This window comes from Pyxicephalus adspersus, chromosome 1, assembly GCF_032062135.1.
Source record: "Pyxicephalus adspersus chromosome 1, UCB_Pads_2.0, whole genome shotgun sequence".
Lineage (NCBI taxonomy): Eukaryota > Metazoa > Chordata > Amphibia > Anura > Pyxicephalidae > Pyxicephalus > Pyxicephalus adspersus.
The window spans coordinates 148,628,515-148,655,450 of NC_092858.1; the positions used below are offsets into that span (position 1 = coordinate 148,628,515).

The 26,936-nt window shown below is 39.1% G+C and overlaps 1 protein-coding gene across 3 annotated transcripts in view; it reads left to right on the forward strand.

Moving 5' to 3' along the window:
• Window positions 1–26,936, forward strand: part of SSH2 (slingshot protein phosphatase 2) — a 153,832-nt gene that overhangs the window by 79,274 nt on the left and 47,622 nt on the right. Inside the window, exon 1 of one of the 3 annotated variants that reach the window (XM_072430800.1) lies at window positions 26,093–26,518. The exons of the other annotated variants lie outside the window; for them this stretch is intronic. Within the exon in view, the coding sequence (XP_072286901.1) occupies window positions 26,361–26,518 (158 nt within the window). The 5' untranslated portion in view covers window positions 26,093–26,360. Of the gene's footprint in view, window positions 1–26,092; window positions 26,519–26,936 lie in introns of those variants that run through there. 3 annotated transcript variants of the gene reach the window in all.

A 26,936-nucleotide genomic window follows, 5' to 3' on the forward strand; every position in this document is an offset into this window, starting at 1 on the left:
CTCTTCTATATCTATGATACAGCCAAGTAAGGGCCGTCTGCTTTACATGAGCTAATAGTATACAGAGGATAAATTGGGCACAGATGCAATGCGACACCGAGAAGGTGGAAGGACCTTAAAATATATTGGGGGGTAAGTGGAATATAGTAAGCACGTTGAAAGTATAATACCTGTTTATGGCTATGAGCTAAAACAGCTGTACTTGGCACAATTGATACTCTCTTGTAAGGAAAGTAGCAGTAGCCTTGTTTTTTATATTTCAGGTGTATTCAATAGTTCTGTGTTTTTTTTACCCAGCTTTTTTCTTTGTTTTTTTTAACCGACATGGCAGGCTTTTATACATTATTATTATCAGTCCAACCAAGTATTAAAGATAATTGCTTACAATTGTTGTCTTAGGACATTAGAGAATCAATAAAAAATAAAGTACTGTTCCAGGTTCTCATAAGGCTGCAACCAGCCATAAATTGCAGGCCAACAACCGATGTCCACTCCCCCTAAGCCCAAAATTCAACTACAAATGTGGTCTGCAAACTGCACTCATCAGCACTATAACGGAATAGTTTATAATAGTATAATAGATTATATAACGGAAAGTTTATAGTCCCCGGTTTACTATCTCTTCCTTTAGCATATGCAGTATGCTCATTGGTATAATTTTAGACTGTGTGCACTATACTATGCAATAAGATGCTCAGATATGTCCAATGGTCATTCAGGAACGAATGACCTCTGTGCATTCCTTTGGAGAAGAGCACAGTGTGGTGCCACTCATTCATCCTCCATTCTTCCCTCTTCATAGAACGGAACCGCAGTGTGTGAAGTGTGTGTACAGCGCTCAGTGGTTTATCTGCAACTGGAAACTAATCACAGGAAAACAATTCCAGCAACAATCATATGACTTCTATTGTACATCTGTACAGGGCTTTAGGTGGAACGACTCCAATCTTCTGCACTGCAAACAGTAACCAATAATTGCACACAGGAGCATGCAACACTTTACATAGTTTTGTCTTTAGGAATATTGTCAACATTATGAGAAGGGGCAATGGGTGGATTGCAATAACCCAATTTTGATTGCTTTCTTACAAATTATTTTTCATTCAGACTGTTGTCTTTCAGCACTGTTTCTGGGTTTAGTTCCCACCATCTAGGTTGGCCCTGGAACACATACTGTACTATACAATAGGGAGCTTAGATTGTAGGTTCCTGCAGTGGCTGACCCTAAACCTAAAATTAAAGCTGCAATATATGAAAGATCCCCTGCTAAGTTTACAAACTATGATATATAGAAGTGTCCATATCTTTGTAGAAACCTAGAAACAGAAGAAGGCTGGACTTCATTAGTGGAATCGGCAATGTGTTGGGAAATATGCTTCTCCTTTAAATTTTTTTTATGGTGAAAGAGTTCCTGATAACATTACAAGCTATAAATATGATAATAAAATGTCCATATCTTTGTAGAAACCGAGATATTTGCTCGTACTAGACTTTATCAGCGGAGTTACAGATTGAGGAATAGATGTTTAGAGAACTAGGTTGCATATTTATATTGCTTTTATTAAAAACTTCCTATAGTGTTCTGAAATGTATTTGGTCATCAATGAAAACTGGTTGGGGGAAAATTTTTTTGGCTGTGCATGGTACATTATAATCTGCTACAGGCAGAGGATATATAAGTAAAGAAAAACTACTTGTAAGGCGGAATACACACGTCAGTTGATTCTTGTCCAATAATCGCCTCAGGACCAATATCGGATGAGAATCTGGCCTGTGTACAGAGCTCGTTATTCTGTCGTCCATCCTGAGGGACACATGGACAATGAACGATCATAATGAAAGTGAAGGGAGCGCAGTGGGGTTCTGCTCCATCATTCTCCCCACTCCATAGAGCAGAACGATGCTGTATATACAGCCCTCGTTTATGCATCCTGCAGTCATTTGTCGTTGAAAAGGATCATGAAAGATCCTTTCCAACTAAATTATTGCAAATGTGTTCGTAGCCTTGGACCAGTGGTGGTTGCAGTTGTATTGCCTGCCAGAGGTTGATAAAATTGAGATATTCCATGCAAAGTGCATGTTTTGGGGTTTTTTGTTTTGTTTTGTTTGCGGGATTCACCCTTTGTGTTGGGTGCTGGTGGCCATTTTCAATAAGACAAAATGTTGGTAAACCCAAACTTTTACCGTTTTCACAGGAAGTCTTCACATTTCCTGTTGTGTCTCTAAGGCAGACAACTAAAGGAAATCTTCCCAGTTGGAAGCACACAGCAAATAAATGCATTTATTACAATAATGTTTCTTTTAAATACAGCATGTTCTTGTAGCCCTACTCCTAAGTAGGTGATAGAGCTGTGTTTACAGTTACCGTCTGTTCCTAGATGGGACATTTTATCTCTGAGGATACACTATTCTGCCCACATCTGCTGTATGTACTATAAATAGGGAAGTCAGGAGGATGTCTAGTGGACATCCAGGTTGCTGAATGGAGCAGGCCTGCTAACAGTTAATCAGTATGTATATTTCCTGTTTTTGCACAAGGGCAGCACACAGCGTCATGCAGGGTGTATGGTAAATCAGAAAGGAGGTTGTGGTTGAGGTGAAACAGGAAGAAAAGTTAGATATCCACATCCATCTCTGAAAAAACACCACTTTGAATATGCAAAGAAAGCAAAGTGATCTAAAAAAAAACACAGCATGCGTCTAATTCATATGCAACATTATCACTTTATCTGAAAGCAGAAAACCTGCTTGCCGCACTCCCTTCCTCTGGATGGGTTGTGCTAATTTTGTCTACAGTGAAACTGAAATGTTTGCCCTCTGTGTTTGCTAACAGAAGGTGTACTTTGTAATGAACTTAGCTCTTACCCATAAATTAAAGATTTTAGCACTACTTTATGTACACAACAATCTTCCCACACATGCTTGTTGTTGTTTTTGGCCATATAAAAGCAGATCTCTTGGCAGTTCTTATGTGAGATACAAAATGTGCCAGGATTTCTTATCTTCAGCCTGGCACCCAGAGCAACCACGACCTTCAGACGATGGAAAATAAAATCGTATATTCCAATCTAGCAGAAGGATTATATAAACTTTAAAGACCGGTGTCAGTCAATGTCTAACCACTTAGAAACACCTGCTGGTTATTTGCATTAGAGAGATAGCACCCTGCCAAGATCTGCTCTCCATACCATTAAACTGTTCCACCATATTTAAAGATAAAGTGATGACAGAGGCCTTTTTTTTAAGATACCCGTTATTAATAAACATAAGACAATATTACACAGAATGTACTTTTTCAGACTAAGTAAATACTTTTCATGCTTTAGCAGGACACATGGTCTCTTTATGATCCTTTTACTGATAAATCCCCAGCATGGGGAAAAGCGTATCTAATGATTGCATCCCGTGGAGTGTCTATTTGTTATCAGTAATGCTAAAGCTTTGTGGTCTGGCAGTGTTGCAGCTGAGATTTTTTTCCTGCCTTGCATGGGAAGTTGCAGTTGTTAATGGGGTGCATCGTAAGTGATCCAAATACAAAACTTTTAGGTTTTCACAGTCCGAGAGGAAGTCTTCTAATTGGAGATATTTATGCTGATGGCAAAAGCATATTTCTTTCACTTCAGAAAGATGTTAGCTCGTTTCCTGTTATGTCTACAGGACAGGTATGAAGGGAAATCTACCCAGCAGGACAAAGTTAACAAAAATAATCTGACAAGAGTTTACCTTTTTGTGCTTTACCAAAATGAAAAAGTTTGGCTTTATAAATACTTTACCGGATAACTATGGGCAGTTTACATACACCAATAAAAATTCATATATAATAAGTTAATATACTTACCAAGCAATTTTGAAATGCCCTATCACTAGTCCTGTGATCCTCCAGGCTTCCCCATCTTATACAAAACATAGCCCACATCCTTCTCTACTGTGATTGTAAGTCTGGTTTAGACTAGCAGGTTTCACAAATGTTTTCAAGTAGTTTTACATCTCTAAACAATTTGGGGAAAAAATGGTTAAAAATAGGAGCCAGCATCTTTGCTACACATTTTTCTTAAAATGCTACATGCAGTGACCAGGGTTTATTTGCTGACCCTGCCACCTTCACAGACTTTCTTGCAAATGCTTAAATTTGCTTGTATAAATGTATATAAACATTTGCAAGCATTCTTTAAATGTGGTTTATGATAAAAAAGGCTCATTCTGCTAGGCTTTTGCAGCCTTTCAAGGCCTAGCATTGATGGCTTACTAGTGCTTGAGAGTAGGTGCGCCTGGGTGGGTGGTGGGGTAAACACTGCGGTAAAATACCCCTACAGTATTCTGAACACAACTTGTTGACTTTCAGCACTACAGAAAAGCCTGATTGGCTTAGAGTTCTGACCATCCCTCTTCCATTCTCAGCACTACTTTTCAAGGGTTTACAAGAATCTGATATTGTATACAAGTATTACTACAAATTGCATTTATTATAAAAATAAAAAAATTAAAACTTTAGTAAAAAATGTGTTTCTGTGAACTTTCCCTTTTCCTTGCATCTCCTCTTGTTTCGCAACCTTGGCAGCTCTTCATATTACCATCCAGTTTTGCTGAGCTATACACGCAGTTGCGTACATTGGAACATGTATGTGACAATTTCTGTGCTGGGTTTATGTACTCTGTTTTTGAGTATTAATTGGGAGGGGCAGTCTGTGGCTTTCATGATGTATGTGAAAGTTACACAACAGTCAGAACATCACACAATGAAGTAATTAGGCTGGGCACTGACAAGAAAAAATGGGCATGGATTATTTTTATAACAAATTTTGCCATGTCATTATTCGATCTTACACATTTTGTTGAATTTTTTTTTCATACTGCACTGTGTGATCCCACTGTCATAAGTTTATCTTATCAAACTTTTGCATAAGTAGGCGGCAGTACTTTTGCAAAAGTGCCTTGTACATTTCTAAGCGTGACTAGAACAGAAATTACAGGGAACACGGTGATATTTCTTACCAATTTTCTTTATTACCTAGTTGCGTAAATGATTGGGTTGGCAATGCCAATACCTTAGTTACTTGTATTTAGTGCCTTGATTGCAAGCTTGTACAAGCCAGGCTCTCTTGTTATTGCTATGTATTGTTGCTATACAACTGTATATGTTGCTATACAACTGTATATGTACGTATCATTGGAAATATTTATGTATTATGTATTTGTATAAATTACATTGCACAATGCCCTGGCAAAAAAAAAAGTAAAGCGGAGACTCTGTTACTTGAAATGTTGATTCTTTAGTGGTCTCTGGTGTCAATACTTTTGAGCTGGCCTGGAACAAGCCGCAAACTTAGAGCAAGTTCACAACCCCAATCATGCCAATCTCCTTAAGACTCCGTTTTATTCATTTCATGTGTACATGCACCCACTCCAGCCCTTTCTGCACGTTATTGCAATGAACTTGGTTACCAACGTGCTGATAGTGGCAAAAGTGGACCATGCTTTCGAAATGTGTGTTGGTATTTATAGTTGTAGTCCCTATTAGGGGTTGTGACAGGAACAACACAAGCATGATTAAAAAAAAAGGAACTTTTTTTTTTTGCTAGGGTCAATGGATGCTATTATTTACAGCCTATCCACACCTATTCATTCCAGTTTTGAAGAGCAGGAGATCAGGCAAGTGTGCTCACACTCTAAACAAAGCTTAACCAAACACACTAGTAAAAAACCTAAAACTTAAAAAAAAAAAAAAAAAATCTGAAAAATGGAAAGGATTTGTAGTCGCTACTTTTAGAGTCATCCTAGAGATTTGTAAGCTGAGTTAAAACTGAAACCGTATTGGTCACTATGGACAGCTATCCTCTAGGTAGATTTTCTTATTTCTGTAGCTTTGTCTCCTATGCTCTGTACACATAAATAAAATGCTGTCTCCATGGTCAGCCATTCTTGATTACCTTGGGCCAGATCTACTTTGTGAACAGACCGGTGATATCCTGCAAGGAGGTCGTACATGACCCACTGTGTTGGAACTACTGCTGCCATTGTAAAACACGTTGTTGTCCCTATAGACATTTGGTTATTTTGTTTTTGTGTTGTACATTAACAGTTTGTTCTGTATTGAAGAACTTCATTTGTAGGATGTCCACGGAGGGTTTTGGCCTGCACACTTTGTCCCTGTGATAACGCGTGTTTGTTCACCTCTCCTCTGCCTCTCGCTTCCTTTGGAATCCATTATTTCCTTCAAGCTAAAGCACTTTCCTAACTCTTATGGGAGTGACTAAACGGACAGGATGTGAGCTGACAATCCGGGTCACAGGGAAGAACATGCCACATAATATAGTAACATAAAAGTAATGTCTGCTGTGTGGCCCCAACACAGGATGAACACTGAGAATATTAAACTGAAAATGGCTGTGATAAAGGCACTTATTAAAGGACTTTGTCTACTGAAATGAGTGTTTAAATTACTTGTAAACATGACTGTGCTCATATAGGAAGAGATAGATTTATTTAAAGCAGAATTTTGCTGCTGCCAGCCAAATCAGCAGTGAGGGTTTGGGCTGTCCAGTGTTGGGGGCTGTTTTTTTCCAAAAGCTAGGTCACCTGTGCGTCTATAAAATTAGAGCCTTTGTAAGCCTTTAATTGACACACCTAGTTGTCCAAAATTACCAGTTGGGTTTGGTGCCTAAGGTAATTTGTTCATGACTGGTCTCTGGATCCTTATTTAGTGTATGTGTTGATTAAATCATTATGACACATAAAAGGCTTGCTTTGCCTTACTAAAAATACACTAGTTCTAGATATTTATCATATATAGTAGGGTCATCAACCAGGTGCTTTTTCTGGCTTTTTATATTCAAGATCCATCTGCTGTACCTGCATTTCGGATCTCCAGAGCAGACAAAGTTGTCCTTTAGAAAAGACATATCTGTTATTTGATATTTCAGTCATTTGGGCAATAGAGGTTACCATCATAACAAATTCTGTCTGTTGGTTTTGTATCCAAGTTTGTTCAGACAAACCATGGGAAGTTAGCTTGTCCCTTATGTACAGTGTGGTTATTGCAGAAAAGCCTAATGAGAAGATTGTCTATGGCTAGTCAATTCCAAAGCGATGTTTGAAGTAGACATTAATGGGCCCAGTCACCCTGATGGCTTCTGATTCTTCTTGACAGCAAGGTTTTGATAGCATGCTTCTTGGCTCTGTTCCCAAAAGTTCTGGATGTTATTGCCTACCTTAGGTTATAGCCATGCTAATGCATTCCCATTATTATAAAAAAAATTAAAAAACCCAACAGGATGTGCACATGATTTTGAAAATATCTTCTGATAGGTCCACAAAAATTAAGTGGTTTATCTTCTTGGCATCTATCTTTAAATTAATGTTATTTTGTTGCTAGATATGTAAAATAAAAGTCTCCCAACAAACCAAGGAGTTCCTATTTCCCACCCTCACTGCCCAGGCTTCTGATCTCTTGTGTAATAAATAAAAATGACAATCCTAATAAAAATATCATAGCCTCTAATATCAGGCACGGGCAAACTACGGCTTGTTGGGCTTTTTAATCCGGCCCGTCAGACAATGGTAAAGGGTGATCAAAAACATTATTCCAGCTGAAATTGAATGTACGTTTTCATTTACTTATAGTCAATGGCTTTTATATGTAATTTTTTATGCATTCATACAAATACTCTCCATCCATCTGATACTGGCCCAGCTCGTCTTTCTAATTTGAAACTCATTGTGGCCAAAAAATTTGCCCACCCCTGGTCTATATATTTTGAGGATATAGCAGTCTGCCAGCCTCTGAAGCATTACTAGGTGCAAAAGGGAACTCTTTAAAAGTATTGCATGTTAAGAATTCTTGGGTGGTTGTTTCATTATTTCAGCAGCTTAATGGTGTAGGCAGCAGGAAAGATGAGTATCAACTATTTTCTTATGGAGAGGACTTTCCCTGTTTATTTCAGTAACCAAGTGAATTTAAAGCTTACCTACTTTTTTAAAGCAAACAAAAAAATGTCTTATCCATATGGGGAGGGGGAAAAAAAGAAGACTGGTAGTTAAAGTCTATGCATACTTTATTACTGTGGGCTTTGGTGTATGGGGACTTTTATGACTGATCTCCGTTCTTTACTGGGGCTTGGAGTGGAGTTTGTTCTTTGTATCATTTTCTACTTACAGCAAAATCTGTTAACATGATTTTTCCTTGATATAAGAGGTGGCAGCATATGGCCTTATCTTTTCCCAACTGAAATATTGTTTAAACAGTTTAGTAAAGTTTAGGCCATGTATGTCATCGCTTGGGGACAATAATGAACACGTCCAACCATCACAAGTGATTGTTATCTCGCCTAGAGAATTTCCAGCTTATGCCAGAAGGTACTAAACCTTATGGAAACAAGGTGGAATGTTTTAACTATGGATGTGTCATGGCCGGTGTTCACAGTGGATTGAAGTGCGGTTTGTGAATGTGTATATTTCTTTATTCTAATTTTCTTGGTAAGACATCTGTGTATGGCCAGACTGGTGCTACCTATACACAATGGATGGTCTGATGACATCTCTCAAACCCACAATTGTTCAACTGTTGTTGTTTGTAAAGTCAAACAACCAGTGATCCCCCCAGACCCTTTTAGCCGGGTGCACCACCTGGCTCTTTTCCTTAACCACACAACTGTTTTTGGATGGGTATTGAAGAGTTGGGGCACAATACAGAGGCTGCCACCCACCTACAGCTTCTTCCCACCTAGCTTAAAAAACATTTCAGGGAGGATATATAAACAACTATAACCTCCATTGGTTGTTGGCCGCTAAATCTGGGCAAGGTAAAACATTTTATTCATAGTAGTGACCATCGTTCATCATTGTGTATTCCACATTTCTGTTGAATCTGACAACACTACAGCAAAACATCCAGCCAAGTGATATTTAACAATTTCTGTTGATTATTTGTGGTGTGTTGTACATTAAGTGATTATCAATTTGAAAGTGAAGTTTACTAAAAAACAAAACAAAAGAAAACCCCCGACAATGCAACAATTTTAAGCCTAAACATACAAAGTACATTAACCTCAACTAATATGCACTGATAGAACAGTGTGGTGTCAACCTAGCCTTATAGTTTGTGTATCTAGATATTTTTTTATTTGTACGTGGGAAGAATTGTTACCTTGTACATGGTGCATTTTAGTTCAACATATCGTTTTGGATTATTACCTTTTAAAATTGTTTTTTTTTCTGTGTTAAAAAAAAAAAAGAAAAAGAAAAAAGTTGCCTGCAGCTACATGTGTTACCTACAAATTATTCAAATACAGAGACAGAGGACACAATTAGGGGCACTAGATGAACAACACCGCTTTGAATAAACTTTGTTTGCATTACCTTCAATATGTAAATTAAATCTATTGTTTAAGTCCTAGGCTTTGGAAAATGTATTTATCTACAGGTTTATCTATTCAGGCCACCACATGGAGGTGGTGGTGCTTGGGGGTGGAAGGGTGACTCTTTCTGTTATGTTAATGTTTAAGATCTATTTTGCAAGTGAGGGAAACATTTAGCCCATCTTTATGTTTTGCTGTTTAGACCATTAATAAAGGATCTGCATCTTTTTTATGTAGTCTAGATTTGCATAACACTTAGATTGTTATTGGTTAAACTGATGTTTTTGAAGTCAAAGTGAATTGAAAGGCTTGGTATTTTTAGTAAGCATATGAAAGGTCTTATTACCCTTTTCCTTTAGTTCATTGCAATAATGCATGCATTTTAATAAATGTGTGTGTTGGCACTAATAATACTATAACATGTGTTGGTGCACTGCATCTCAAATGCACCTTTCTAGTGTACCGTAACCAATCATACAACATGCAACTTTGTGCTGGGTACACAGGTGCAATGGTTCTCGTCCAATAATGGGCTCAGGGGCAATATCTGACGAAAATCTGCTTGTGTACAGCGCTCGTGGATTGTCCGAACAACCGCCCTGGATCCATGGACGATGAACAATCATAATTGAAGTGAAGGGGAGAGAGGGCAGTGGGGTGCAGCTCCGTTATTCTCCCCCTCCCCTCTCCGTAGAGCAGAACGACGCTGTATGTACAGCGCTCGTTCATGCATCGTGCAGTCATTAGTAAATTATTGCAAGTGTGTACATAGCCTTACAAAAGCACAGAAATGCAAGATATAAATGAATAGAGTGTCTTTTTGCAATGCATGCCAACATCAGTGTCAACACAAATGGATTTTTAATCAAACACATTGCACAGCCATAGTGAGAACCTGTCCAAGGTTATGTACACACGTCAGATGATTCTCGTCCAACTATTTCCTCAGGGCTAGTATCAGACGAGAATCTGGTGTGTGTACAGCGCTCATCCGATGCCGTTCATGGATCCGTCCTGGCAGATCCATGAACAACTGCAATACAGGTGAAAGGGAAGAGAACGCAGCTTGTTCTCCCCTCTCCATAGAGCCGAATGGCTCTGTACGTACAGTGCTCGTTCATGCATCTTTAAGTCTTTTGTCATTGGAAAGGATTGTGAAAGATTTTTTCCAACAACAAAAATCTAATGCGTGTACGTAGCCTAACTGTTGAGTTTTGCATGTTATCTGTAGCTACAGTGTCGTGTATTTTGGGGCTCTAAAATTACCAGATCTGAAATTCATATGGGAGCCTTTCAAAAAATCAACACAACCTACAACTCGCATAAGAACGTGCAAGGCCACATGGTGTCTGATGTAAACAAACACAGATGGACGTGGTAATGGATTTAAAAACATTTCTCTAATTTTAAAATGAGATGCTTTTCCTGTAATGTGGAAATATTTTGTATTCTTTTTACCACTACACCCCGCTCCTTTCAGTAATATAGATTCATGTATAGTGGTGAGATCATATTTCTCAGGCTATTATCCATATGCCTTGGCGGTGATCGCAGACTGTTGAGCCTGCTTTGTTTAAGCGGGCGATCATTGTACATAAATGCTGTCTACTGATTGTCTGAAAACAGAGATTATGCTGGTATCACCCAACTAAACGGACCTTTGCAAAGGAGACAATGTATAAATTATCAGTTTGTTATGACCCTAAAGCTTGTTTTGGACCCCATAATCTGAATATTATCTCTTCACTTGTATAGACAGATACCATACTTTTGTTTTCTGAGAAAACACACCTTTGAGGATTCATTATTAAGCAAGTAAAGGTCTGTATCAGGTAAAGGACTCCATTTTATAGGGTGAACTAATGTTTTAATAATGGCACCTGTATGCCTCATGGTACAATAGTATCACTGATATAAGTAACTTGTCTGTTGGTGGATTAAACACCCTGGCGGCTCTATTGTATATAGACAAAAGAATACAGATACAGAATACAGTTTACACATGTTAAAAGTCACATGCCCAGCATGAGGAGTACAATAACCTATAGACATGTATGTTTTATCCAATGGGTCAGGCCCAGAAGTATAACAACTAGACCACCCGTTACCTTTATTATGGAAAGTTTAAGGGGAGGGGATGTTTGGAGGGGATGCTAGGCTCAATAGAGGGTAGAGTAATGATTCGGGTGGGTTTTGATGATTTGGGGATTCTTTCCAATGTACTGTTTTGCAGTGCAGGTCCTCAGGTACAGCTCCCTCTACTTTAAGTAGAAAGGACAATGGTGACATAAGCCTAGTACACACATTTCATTTTTGTTGCTGGAAACAGATGTTAGTGATTGTTTACAGCATGAGTGCTGTACAGACAGCGCTGGTTGAGGATGAATATTAGGCTTCTCGCAGCGTTCTCTACAGTGGCTGTTCCCATCGTTTATTTTGTGATCCAGCAGGGTAGATCACTACACATCATCAGGGGACAGCTGTACAGGCACCATATCTTCACCTGGGACCATCACAAACATTTGTCTGGGGTTGCAAAAATTTAGCGATTGTATGTGGCTTTAGTCTGGTTCTGTTTTTTTTTTTTTTTTTTGCATGTCTGTGTCTGGCCCAGGGGGTTCTTCAAGTCTAGTATTCAAACAGATGAGCACAATTACAAAACACACTCTGGAGACAGAAGACCACACAAACATGAGTATAAAATGCAAACTGCATGCATATTGTGTCTTTGTTGAATTGCAATCCAGGTCTCCTGGGCTGCAATGCTACATTTACAATTAGGCCTTTTGCTCTCCCTAAGGGGACCTTTCCGATTTAATTAGAATGCACTTTGCTGATTTACTTTACAAGTAATATGTCTTTTCAAAACATTACATTTTTTATTTCATTTGATTTGTATTAAATCCGATAGGTTCTTCCAAAAAGCTAATACAAAGGATTTGTTTTTATAAATGTGAGGCCACCTTTTAGGTTCTTGAATTGCCTCCTATGTTTCCCACTGTGTGATCAGTGATATTCAAACACACATTCATGCTTCAGGGAAGGGCCACCTGTGTGGTCACCCTAGACTGGTTATTTGGCAGTGCGATGAGAGCTGTGAGCCGGCAGGTAATGAAGCAGCTGCTACACCTGTAAATGATCATGAGTCAGGCAGGTGAAAGCAGAAACTTCCCACTATGACACAATACACTGCTGAGGTCTAGCTCAGCGTCTGAGGTTTGTTTTCCAGTTTGGATTGTCAGATTTCTTTCTAAGGACCAGACAAAAAATACACAACTCAGCATGTTTATTCTTGAAGACTGTCCAGTGCTGATAATATCAGAGCCCCTTAGATCCTTACTGGAGTCATTGTTACCCCTTCTATCAGAATGGGATGGAAAGAAGAGTCAGCTGTTTGGGTAAACAATCCCTTCTTGCTGTTTCATTTGGCTGAAGGATTCACTTTGAAGTTTCTCTGTACAAGACACGGATTAATAGTATTCTGGCCGTGTGATGTTTTGATTGCAAAGTGACACAATCTTCCAGGGGTATGCAATACCTGGAAATTGGATGAAGCGGTCGAGTTTTAGTTTCATGGGTAACGGAACATTTCATTCCTCTACAAGCATAGATCATGTGCAGAGTGACACAAGCCAGAGATCTCTACCATTTCAGCATGTGACAGATCATAGAAGCCTAAAGACACCGCTCTGAACTGAACATACTTCACCAATAAACTAATAGGCAAGGCCAAATTTCAGATATTTGTCCCCCTCCTTCTACAAACCACATGTCTTAGTGACTATGCACTTCTTCCAGTGTAGTAAACAGCTATAGGTATATATGCATTTTGTTTTATGCTAACAATGAAAAATGTTAGGGTGAAGAGTCGATGGACAGTATGGTACAGCTCTGAATGTGTCATGACCCATGGGGAATTTTTCCCCCAACCCAGGCCTGCCTAAAAGGTTAAAATCAAATATGTATTTAGTTAATCCAGAGTTTTACTTTCATTGGCACGCAAACTAGTAACTAAAGTCTGTTTTATGTTGTAAAAGTGTAGTGGCTACAGCAAGCTTGTAGAAAGTATTTGCAAATTTTTTTTTTTTTGTTTTTTTTTTGCATGGTTCAAGCAGATTTTTTTAAGCCTTTAAAGAAACCTCAAGCCTTGCTGGTAGTTTCGGGATGTTAAACACAGATCATTATGGATTTGCTGACTGTCAAAATAAACAAGCTGCTAGCAGGCTTTAGTAGTCTTTCAACAAGATTCAAGGAGTTCTAAATACTACTAAAAGCCTTCTAGCAGTGTTCTTAGAGTCAGTCAGCATGCCTGTCCATGGTAAAGCCCTAATAAAGTCACAATAAAAAGATATTTCAGAATTGTAGTAACAGCTTATTTTTCTAGTCTTCACTTTTCTGTTTTAAGGGAGATGTGTGTTGTATGTACTGGATTGAGCAGTCCAGTAGGCTCTAGAGTTTGATGACTCTGTGATCTAACAAACCAGGTCAGATCTTACCCTTCATTACTCCACACTTCCAAGGGATCCTTATGATGGGTATTGTGGCCAACAAAGAGCACCAAAGTTAGAAGACAGGAGCCACAAGCATTGAGCTGAACTACAGGCACAGTTAAAATTAACATGCAAGCATGATGTAAAGCAGTGGTCACCAACCTTTCCGACAGCGGGGCCCACCAACACAGCACATGTACAGCCTGCACCACTCTGCCACCTCCAGCAGCACCGCTTCCACATACACCGCTCTGCCACCTCCAGCAGGTCCCGTGCAAGCAGTGCATAGCAATCGCATCCATAGCAATGCAAGGAGGGCTGCTGGTGCCTCCGCCTTCCATTACCCACTGCCCCCAACCCACCAGCTATGGACCGACACTGGTCCACGGTCTGGGGTATGGGAACCATTGATGTAGAGGACTTTGGCCAGAAAGAAAGAAGGGGACTGTGCTGTTAAATTGACTCTTTTGCAGCAGAAGATGTTGGGAGTATCACAACAAATTGCATTGCAAGGGCTAGCTTTTATCCAGCATCCCACTTTAGGCCTTGGCACTTAGTAGGCAATAGAACCAGGCGTTTAATACTTCATTTTGACACCCCTGCATCTGGAAACTACTTCAAGTCAGCAGATCACCCTATATCTGAAGAATTGTTCTTAGAAGACATGAAAGGATTTCCTATGCCAGTAGGTCAACTGATACTGATGACTCAGTTGCCTTTTGGATTAAGAAGCACTGCCCTACTCCCTGATATGATCTTTGAAAGAATGGGTGATTACTAACGGAATGATACAATCATAAAGCACAGTAGTTTTTAAATACACAAAAGATGTTTAATATCGTCATAATAAATCCAGTATGTATTTTTGAAATATTTTAGGTTTTCCATATTTTACACTTCTACAAGTCAGAACTCCTACTAGCAGACTATATCGAGACCTTTTCCATAAATAACAGGCATGTATAATTTCACTGCAACAACAGTTAACATTTCTGGAATTATCTAGGTCGGGTAGATCCTTCTCTTTTTTGGGATGGACTCAGAAATACATATAGAAAGTTTGCATAGGGTTTTTTTTCTTTTTGTTTGAAGAGATCACATGTGAATTAGTTGAACTATGACTGTTTTTTTTTTTTTTTTACTTGCATGGGCATGCTTAGTTAAATCTGGTCATTTAGTGATTAACCAAATGGTAATTTTCATCTAGTTTAGTCTCTAAACAAACAAACCCATCAGGGAGACCATTCATATTTTTAACCTGCAGGGTGGGGAGGTGTTGTGCAGACACCTCGAGTAAAGAACAAACAACAGTAATCATGCAAAGCATTTACCTTCTCCGATGGTTCTCCCCCCTGCCCTCTAAAAACCAATATATGGAAGATTTAGTTATTGCGCCCCCCCCCCCCCAAAAAAAAAAAGCCCTTAGTGGCTATTTTTTATATGAAGCGGTGCAGTCAATTATATTGCTAATGCACAGAGGTTAAAAAAGTGCCTATTAAGTATTATAGAGTATTCAGTTCAATGTTAGTTATGCAGTATTTTCAATCAACGCATTATTTGACAGTAATCAGTTGAAACACTTCCATTTGCCATCTATATTTGTGCATATTTGTGTCAATGGAAAATTGGCTAGAACAAGGCAGAGTTATTTTTTTTGATTGGCATAAGCTGACAGGTCACAGGTTTTTACAAAGAGAAAGCTTTACAATCAGGATCTGTTCTTGGTATAGTAAAAAAAAAACAACACAAAACAAATGACCTGCAACTGCTTTAACCAAAGCACAAAAATGCATCTTTTAATTAAAAGTATCAAATAAATGAGTTGACTATGACTACTAGGAAAAATCATCAGTGACTGATTTCATGTTTTGTTAGTAAAGGTTCCTATTATAATGCCTTGAAAATATATAGGCAGCTAAAGTCTTATTTTGTGTCAGACGAATCTACTTCCAATTTGCATCAGCTGATCGGATCCATATTTGGATGTGTCAGATACCCCAAACAAACATGTATAAGATTCTGTCCTACAGATTGTAGAGCAAAATAATCAGAATTATGTATGGTGTACTTTGGATACTCACCAACACGTCCAATATATCTATGTAGCAACTCCCAAAAACTGATCACTTATGATTGCTGGGCAGAATTCTGAGTTACATTTACACTTGCTTTTAAATCAATTTTTGGATAGGAAATTAGATCAGAAGTGAAATTCTGACCGTGTGTACTAGCCCTAGGTGTTCTGATTCTGGTGCCTCTTTATTGTTGATAAGGCTCCCCACCACATTTATTTTCCAATAGGCAGGTAGAACGGGCAGGGCCAAGCTTAATTTAAGGAAAATGTTTCAACATGTGTGTTTTTTTTTTTATTTATTTTTTTTACTAAAGATGTTTTCTACCCTTATACATTTTACTGTCTTTGGCTTCTATTGTTCAGGTTAACACCCAAAATTAACATTAACCCCAGGCACTCAGGTGATTATAGTGGAGTGCCTAGACGCCCGAAACACATTGGCTTACTTTGCATAATTTACTTAAATCCATGCAGGGAGGTCCAGCATACCCTCAGCCTAAACCGAGCTAGCGGGCTGCATGAAACTGAGGTTACCTTAGCTATATGAGACCCCAATATCGAAAGATCAGTTTCTCATGTATACAAATCCTAATTTTGTAGCCTAAAACAGTATTTTGGTCACCAAGGACCATTGACATGACATCCTCTACATTATTATAGAATCAAATTTATAAAAGTGGATTTGTATGCAGTATATTGTTAGATGAGCTTTAAATTGTAATAATAATAAACAGGATTAAAAAAGCGCCAACATATTACGCAGGGTTGCAAACGACAGACAGATACAGACAGTGACACGGGGGGGGGAGGACCCTGCCCCGAAGAGCTTACTACTATAAAATTGTAGTAGTAAACTAGAAGTCGTGTACCCTATCGCAATTTGCCTACTCTGTGGATATTCAGCCTATATGTAGGTAGAAATACATCTGTGAGCCATCATACAATGAGTTACTGAATCATTTGAGCAGGATTGATAAAACCACCCTACATCTTGTGTGTCTACTTTTGCATGAGCCCATCACCCCTCTCTATTATGATCATTTAGAGAATAACGTCTTGTGTTACTTAAACAGGGCTAGCTGGTTACTGAACTGCCTGAGGGCTACAGTGTCATTTATACACGAACATATGGTTCAGTGGGTTCTAAACAAAGATCATGAGAACTTCTCACTGTCACAGAAATTTTGACAGTAGGTAGGGTTCAAATAAGGCCTCTAGGGTTAACGATGGAAATTTCCATTTGCATGATGAGCAAACACATAAAAATGTATAACATTGTTATTGTATATCGTTTTGTGGATTAGCAACTGCCACTCACACACTTGATTTCTCATTCTCCTAAAGCATACGGTAATCTGTTCCCCCTGAAGAGAAGTATTTGTGCCTCGTAAAACACTTGTATATGTATTGCATACTTTATTTTGAGAGTATCAAGTTATCCAATCAATGGTATCATAATATCATCCTATTTCTGTTTTCATCCATGCAGAGGTGTATTTAGAAATCCCAGGACCCCTAGCAGTGGACATTAATATGCCCTTGATGATACCCCCTTAACATTAATCAGGGGGTGGAGGGCAGCTTTGCTATTCACTTGGCTTTGAGTCACCAACACCAGAATACTTATCCCTCGATAAAATGTAAACTCTTAATCTGCATACTGGCTTTGTTTAGAGATTCAGAAAATATTGAAGCCTAATGATGTAGCACAAAAATCTTAGAGCTGGCTTATTTTTGGGATATGACCCCATGGGGCTGGAAATACATCCAGGGTTCTTGTTATTACACCCAGCATTTTCAGATGTGGAGCTATTGCTTCTAATGTCTGGAATGCCTAGCACAGCTTGAATGTTGCATGCAATGTTCAGGTTGGCACAGTGTGATGCTCAAGAATGCAGAAGTGTCTGCTGAGTTGTTTAACTTGGTTTACCCTGTACAACCTGCCATTTTTTTAGCTTTTAGCAGGTTGTCTTTTTGGCAGCTTTTTATTGATAACTCTCTCCATTCATGTTTATTTAGCCGAAATGTGTGTGTTTTTCTTGGTGTAAATTTAGGTCAAAGCTCTGTCAATAGATTAGAACATGACCTGGACTAAAAAATTACCAATGGATTTAGGATAGCATAGTCAACACACTCTTTTTCCTAATTTGTAATGCTAAGCTGCTGCTGTTCCTCATAGAACCGTAGAAAATTGATAAAACTCCAATCGGGTATTGTTTGCTGCATGTGTCCCCTAGGGGAATTTCCTTTAACTCTAGTCTTGAAAATGCAACAGGAAATAAGAAAATCTCTCCAAAATTAAAGTAATTTCTGATTTAGGGAAAAGATAGAGTGCCTCGTTTGGAGACTTTTCCCTCACCTGTAGCTGTATGGACAAAGTAGTCTTTTTCAGATGTTCCCTCACTTTATATATTAGTGACAATGGTGACCAAAGTAGAAAAAGCAACCATGCTGCCAAAAGGGACTTGTCGTATTCTAGACACGATCTGGTAGAGCCGTATTAAAAAAGCGGTTCCCAACCACTACTATTCAAGTGAATGGAAGAAGTTGGCACGATAGTTTGAGCCTGTGGCAGAACGCTGAAGTTAACAGCGGGTCTGAAATCTTAGGTCTTAGGTTGCCTATTTCTGATAAGGTAGCACAATACACAACCAGGATGAAAGATTAGTAATTTTATACAGTACAATAAAGCAAGAGTATAATAAAACAAAGTGAAATGTCACTGAGGTGTGAACAGTTACTTATGTTCACCATAAAACACCATATTTACACTGAAGTGTTGGTTTATTGTTATGACACTTCTAGAATTAACCAGTAGCTAAAAATCACATACATGCTGTGTTACCTAACTAGGTTTAAGAATCTCTCCGTTATATATATATATATTGGATTTTTTTCTCCAAGATCTAACATTCTCCTTTTTGCTGTCAATTTGTAAAAGTTACTTCTTAGAAGCTGCTTTCTCATTTTCACATTTTCCTTGTCTTCTATAGCCTGTAGACAGACATGTTGTATAAAAACCTCAATAGCTCAGACTGTGCACACAGCTGAAAGACTCATCGCTGTGATTCTTAATAGTATTCTATCTTCTGTAAGGTAGCAATGCTTTAGACTTCTGTAAAGCCCGTCTCCCCCTTTATCTTTTCTAACAGAATTTGTCACAATTATAAATGTGTTTAAGAATATGCATCTCCATTCCTGGACAGTGGACTGTGACAATTTGTTATTTATCATTACATGTTCACATTTCCACTATTTATACATGTACGTCTACTGTGTTGTTAGGGACATGTTTTACGCTGGCATAGTGCTACTTCTGAGCAGAAGAAGGAAAGACTTATAATATCATACCGTAACCTGCTGTATGAATGGTGCAATTTAAACTGAAACCTTGTTTCAATTCTGCATCTGTTTTCTGTGCATTAGTTTTTTTAAATCTTTTTCCATGTGTGCATTAGCAAATATTATTGTGAAGATGGTGAATGGACATCTATATCACAAAAAATGATTTTGTTAAGATCATACCACCTTGCAGCACCATATCGTTAGCTACTAATAAGTAGTGATAAGATCCTCTGTACTATCTGTACAATGTTTTCTGTGCTGTTCTTACTGACAGAGATGTCCTTTTCATGCCAACCTGCTTTGGCTTCTTGGAAGCGTCTCCAGATCGGTAGGTTTTAATACACTTATCATAACATCTATAGTGATGATTTGTTTTTATTATTATTTTAGACATTGCATACTGTGCTAATTGCTGCTGTCTTGTAAAGTTTCCTAAGAGTTCTGAATAACTTCTCTTCTGGAAGAATCAGCTGTTGATCATGTGATGGAAAGTCAACTAAGACAGCTAATAATACTGTTGATGTACGATCAGTCACCTTTCTTTAGCACTTCCAACACTTCACTTTGAACACATCAACCTTTTCCTGGAATGGGCTGTATGTTAGACTTGGGCAATGCTTTGTAATATAGCACTTTTAAAGCTTTAAAAGTATTTTAATCCTTATGTGGAAAATAAATGAAGATTATATACAGGCATGTATGGTAGTTTAATTGCTATATATCAGTAAAGCCTATTAATGTTTAACTCTTGGGCAGGCACCGAATTGGTGGATTTTTTTTTTTTTGGATTCTGATGATAAATCAACTTTATTAAAGATGTCTCCCTCCTGCAGTTAAATGGCCAGGTATCCAAAGATATTTAATTTTCATGTAACAAACTAGGAAACAAAAAAGCCAGAAGACCCAGCCTGCAGGAGCTTACTGACAAACAAGGGAAGTGAGACTTCAGATGAAAGCACTTATTTTGTAGTGCCAGTCATATGTAATTATAAAATATTTTTACATATTGGGAAGTGTGCCTATTTTGGACGAACATTTACCAGTAACCAACCATAAAGATCAGTTATATCAGGCATGTCAAAGTGGTATTTTTAGGGCCATTCCGTTTTTTCTTTAAGGCATCATCAAGTTTAAATTTTAGAAATTTAGAATTAGGGTAATCAATGTAATGGTCATCTCAGACAGTGCCTCAGTGGTTAGCACTCTGGCCTTTCCAGCGCTGGGACCCAGTTTTAAATCTCAGCCAGGACACTATCTGCATGGAGTTTGCAGGTTCCCCCTGTGTTTGTGTAGGTTTCATCTGTGTATTTTGGTTTCCTCCCACATTCAAAAAAAAAAAACAAAACATGCAGTTAGGTTACCTGACTTACCCTCAAAAACTGACCTTACACCCAAAAATAGAAATCATTTTTTTCTTGATAATCACTTTAACTGACATGAAGCAGTACTATTGATGTTCAGTGAAGAATTTTATAGGTCTAGACCAGGGGTCAACAAACTTTAGGTCAAATACGGCCTACCCGGTAGTTCGTTCTGGCCTAACGTCCCCTGGCCGATCCGGCCTAATGCCACCCAGCAACTCGCGGCTCCGGAGCCGTGGGTTGCCAGGGGATCTGCCAGGGGATCGGCCAGGGGGCGTTAGGAACTACCGAACTGGTGGTGGGCGGAGCCATTAGGGCAGGACTCAGAGTCCAGGCTAGTGTGCTCCCGCCCACCCCTGAAGTGGCCATAAAAGTTTGCCAACCCCTGTTCTAGACAACCAAAAATGCATTGGAAACTAGTATTTTATACAGCACTTTTATCTACTATTTTACCCTAAGTTAAATACATTTTAGCTATATTTTAGGATCTTTAAATATATTCTCGGTATAAAAACTCTTAATTTTCAATTAAAATCTCCTGCAATGACAATTATATAACCCTGTATAAATTTATTTATACAAAGCATACTATTACTGCCACCTTTGGCTGCTCAGTGTGAACTACTTTGTTTTATGTTAGTGGATTTTTTTTTAGTAATTTTTATTTGTTTTTATAGCCAACCAGGATGTGATGTGAAACAATACAATATGATCCGATGTTTTAGAAATCCAGTTTAGGTTCCAGATGGTGATATTAAAATCGGAGCATACCAGCTACTACATGACGTCATTTTAAAACCCACTGTGTCTGTTGATTGAAAACACTGCACAGTGTGTGCGTTCTGTAATACTGAATAGAATGGGGATGAAAGCCTCTAAGCAGACTTAGGGTTTTTTTTTTTTTATATATATATAATTCTGTTTAATGCGGCCTATGCCTAATGATTATAATGCTGTATAAAGGATGCTATAAATATACCCTACTCAACCATATTTCCTGTATATTTGCAATTAAATTTAGAACATTAAAAAAATGTTTTTTTTTTCTTTAATATTTTACCTTGCAGTTCATTTTATTATAAATGTATTAATAGAATTTTCTCACCGGTAAAATTTTTTATCGAACTCGTACACAAGGATGCTGGTTACAAAGTTCTATTCGAAGCCTTTGGTACTCTGTGCCATGTCCTGTCCAATGTTAAAGCCTTTCTTCAGCTGGGAGTTTTGTAAGCATCAATAAATGACTTAAGGTAGAACATCAGTCACACTGAATGTTGTAGAAAAAGTTGTATTAATATGCTTTTTCTAGTTCAGTATCTGGTGTTGCACCTCAACTTTAGTCTTGTGTTGTTGTTTTTTTCTCATCAACTTTTGATGAGATTTCTGTTCTGTTAAAAAGCAAGTGGTCAAGGTATATTTTTTTAGAATATTTGTCTTTTAGCAGTCTTTTTCAACTTTTTTTTTTTTTTTTACCTCTGGGAAACCCCTCATAAAAACCATGGAAGGTCATTTGACAAAATGTCCTTTCATTGGTGGTCAGTGGAAAGAATGTCCCCCTTACAGATAGTTAGAAAAAGAGCTTTGATGCCATGATACCTATTCTGACAAGTGGTATTGACCACAAAACTATGAGGTCATCATGACATGGGAGGTTAATCAGCCAAGGCTCCGGGAACCCTGGAGGGACCATAGGGTTTCACAGAAACCTGGTTAGGAATGGATGGCTTATAGTGTTTGCCTAGCTATACTATACTTACCCCTTTCAATTATTTAATGTACAGTTGGCACTATAATAATACTGTTTAATAAATATTACATTTTAGGGTGCTGAAATGAGTTTAGGAAATTGTGTTGGTTCTGCGCATACCTGCATTTGAATAGAGGAACACATAGACTGGTCTAGACACCACTGAGACTAAAATACCTAAAAGTATCAAATATAAATAAAATGGACAGGGAGTGCAAAATATAGGCAGATTAAACTTCAGCTTTAATGGAAGGCAGAAACTTATGCCTTCCAGGGAGGACATGTATAATAAGAGTCAGATAATCATTGTCCAAGATGAATTGCTGTGACAGTCTCAGGTGAGAATCAGACACGTGAACAGCGGTCACCTGAAGTCGGATACCTTGCGGCAGGTAAATGAATAAAGATTGTAAGCGACCGCTATGCAAATCGGGGAAGGAGAGTAAAATGGGGTGCCGCTTGTTCACCCTCCCATCTAACAGAATGAGTGCTGTGTGTACAGTGCTTGTTCCATTTTCTGTCACTGCAAACAATTGTTAAAGATCATTTCCAGCAATGAATATTTAAGAGGGGCATGGGGAAATTATTTTTATCTATTTGTTAAACCTGCCATGAAGAATTACTGTTCGTTTACCTAATCCAGGCAAAGTGCAAGTTCATAATGTTTGACTATATGCTTTTGTTACAAGGTTAGAAAAGGTACAATACTGCATGGTATGTGCTGATGACTAAATCGAACCATCTTTGATAATTCTTATCAGTATTTGTAAAACCAGACATGGGACCATAAAGTTAAGGATAACCAGGGCAATTATTACTTTAACTTCCTTCCCACCAGCAATGGAAAAAGTAATGATTTAGGAATATATTTCCCAATAAACTGCTAATAAATAGATGTCAACTAACCCGCCCCCAAAAGGGTTTGTGTTGTTGAGAAGGGGGGCGCGGAGGGGGGGTTTGGATGTCTGCACAAAAACAGAATTAGAAAGGCCAGATCTTTTGGCCATGTGGCACCTAAACTGACTGCACCTCCCTGCAACTTACATGTCCTAACATGCTTTGCTTTACTATTTTGCTTTCTTTATAATGTGCGGTGCATTAGCATTTGCCTATTTTGTAAGTGTAGAGTACTTTTGTTTTAGGGCCCATTAGTTCTCTGTGTAGTGATGACTGATCTTTGTTTTGTGATGAATGATTTCTGCATTGTGATGCTGATTCACATGATATGCATTTCAGTGCCATACAGTTTAATGGCAACCCAAAGCACTTAGGCAGGGCAGCTTTGCAGTGGTGACACAAAACTCTGTAGTAGTTGCTTCAGAACACAGGTCAATATTTTATTTTTTTAGTGAGTTGGGAGTGCATGGGCAGCCTCATCATTTTAAATGGGCTACCTTGATGGAATCATAACGCATGTTCAGAAAGGGTCATCCATGTTTAATTGTCCAATCATTTCAAAAAGGCCTAACACACTAAAAATTTCACTTTATCCTATGCACTGCACCATCATGCATGTATATGGTTGTTTGCCTGTGTATGATTTTATCAGGTGCCATTGAAAATAAGTAGCAACACGCATGCACAGTTCATTATTATACCATGTTGCACATATATAGATGTAAACCCAGCCTTTAGTTATGAGGAGATCATCCCTATTTAATGTACAACACTATGTAAGATGTTGGCGCTATATAAATCCTGTTTAATAATAATGGGTGGTAGGGGACATGCTAATGGAAAGATGACTTAAGGACACTTTTAAGAACACTTTAGGGTACAGTATAATATATGTTGGTGCCACTTGCTACCTTGTTTGCAAAATTTCACCTTATCGCAGCAGTGTTAGTCAAGCAGTTGTTGGAATGAATGTGCTTATTTAAAAAGCCATGAAAACCTTATTAGAGGGGAAGAAGGTCCACAGAAGTCCTTTGATTACATTAGGTGTAATTGAGCTGTGCCTGATCACCAGACCTACTGATTTGACTTCCACAGACAACTGATGATTTTCCCATGTTTTACAAACCAACTGGCCCATATTGGCACAACTTTACTTCTCACTACACTGACTTACATTTATTAATACTCCGCTTTGCAACTAAATCTGTGCCCTGTTAACAAGATGTCAAAAATGAAATAACAATTTGTTCTGATATTTAGAGCCCTGAGAATTCCACTGGAGTGTCTGGTAAATACCCCAGACTTGTCTTGGGCAAAGCTGGCACACCCCCTTTCAACATGGCAGTGCTTGGTGCCATAGCCTTTAGGAGCCAATGGCAGTGCCAAAGTATTATTAAAATTTTGCATTTGTTAGGTCAGTATTTGTATTGAAATGTCTGAGTGTTCCAATGGCTTGCAGAATGGGACTTTAAAGATGACCATAAGGGTAAAATGTATCACCTTTATCCCTATAGACAGCATAGCAAATGATATGTTAGAGCAGAACCAAAGGCCTATTGTATCCAATGCCTCCCTTCCTAGTGCATGCTGCTTCCCCCACCTCAGGGTAGAATCCTCTCCTCCTGTGTCAATGTCTGCAGCTGTCTGTCAACCCCTATTTAATGTACAGCACTGCGTAATATGTTGCCGCTATATAAATACTGTTTAATAATAACTAAACAAAGTTTTTGGCAACAGACACAAAATATTTTTTCTTAAAAAACAAAATTTTTGCCCAGTGCACCGCACAATTTGTTTTTTTGCATGTACAATTATGGGAGCCGGTGGTGTTAGGTGACTGGAGCCTGGGCATGCACACTGGATGGTACATACGCCATTGTGAGAGCATATGCATCAGAAGTCCGTTCTGCTCTAAGGACCCTGACATGGCCTTACTTCTGATCTTCATGTTTTTTTTCTCAGCTTCCCAATTGCAAGCCAATGGATCAACATATTAGGTAGTTAGGAATTTTAGGAAGTTGGTGTTCATGGTGCTGCTTTACACGTGTATTATGTGAATGCCCTGCCAAAGCTTTAGAAGCAATGGTGGTGGGGGGCAGCCTTTTTGGACTTTTTCCCTTGGCATTGAAAGTGATGCTCCAAAGGCATTGAATGCAAATTCAAATGCATTCACATTTTCAATGCATTAGGGCAGGTTGCAGGATTGCCTGGCACCTTGCCACTGCTTGGTCACTCGCACCATGGCACTGATTCTTAAGGCGTCTGTTTGGAAGCTGGCGGTATTGAGTGGTTCACCGCCGTCCCCAGACATTTTTTGGGCCCCATGCTAGGTAAATTTCTTGGGCCCCTCTCCACCATGTCTAAACATTCCAGCATTGCAGAAGTCAAACTCTTTAATTGGGGCTCAGTACAGAAGTACCTCGTGTCCCCCACTGATCGGAATGGGGGCCCTGGCCGTTCCAATTTCTTTTCTTTCGGCAGGGGTGTAGTCATTAAAAAAGAAGAGGGGACACGGTAATAGTGAAGGCCAACCATGGCGAGAACGCAGGGAGAGCCTATAGGGGGTACGCATGCCCTAAAAAAAAGAGAGGGCACAGAGAGCCACTTTGGTCCCCCCAGCAACCTAAAGACTTGTAAAACGTGTCTTTGGTGATCTTTATACATTAGTTAATGTTAGAAATCTTTATTTTGTGTTCATACACATAGAATGGGGTTAGGTTTTGCCGGGTGTGAGGGAGGAGTGAATGAAGGCCTGTACCGCACGCTGTGAGGATTCCCCCTCCACAGGACGCTAATTAGGCTGAGAGGAGGCGGCGAATAGAGAATGAACGGCACCTCGTGCGCATGCGCGGGAGGCGCCAGCTGTTAGCCGGGACAGCAGGAAGCTGGGCGATCAGTATGAAGGCGATCGGGGCTCGGGCTGGCATGTGACCTCAGGGGGGGGGCTTTGCTCGGGCACATCCAGCCCTTGTAGAGCACACCGGCACATTGAACACACAGCCCTCCTACACCTCCGGAAAGTTTTACACCGGCTCCTGGGACGGGATCAGTGAGGGGAGCGGACAGCTCCTGGACGCCGCAGCCGCTGATCTTATGTGCCGGTGCGGCCGGGACCCGGGGGACATCCCGATGACACTGAGCAGGCTGACCGGGGACCGGCAGGAGGGACACCCGTGTGAGTGCTGCGGGATGAAGATGATCCCTCACTTCTCAGAGAATGCCGTCATCTCACAGAACACCATCAATCAGCTGTAAGTAATCCATAAGATCCATGTGTCACCCAGCAAAGATCTGCTCCATGTGTCACCCAACGATCTGCACCATGCACCCAGCGATCTGCTCCCATGTGTCACCCGGCAAAGATCTGCTCCTTGCACCCAGCGATTTGTGACACCCTGCACATCCCCTCATGCTCTCTCCACACTTATGTGCATCCTAATTCTAACTTTGCTCATTCATCCTAGTGAATGGAGCCTTCTTTGCATTTAAAAATTTGCTTATGTTGCATAAAATGTGCAGGTTCAAAAAAGTTTTTTTTTTATTGGTGATTTAGGTATAGATTGCTACACAGATGAAACAAGTCTGTGTATGGTGTAATCTTATACAAAGTATCATGTTGTAGCAAATCATTCATAGCACAATGCATCTCCACTACTTGGGGATCAATCC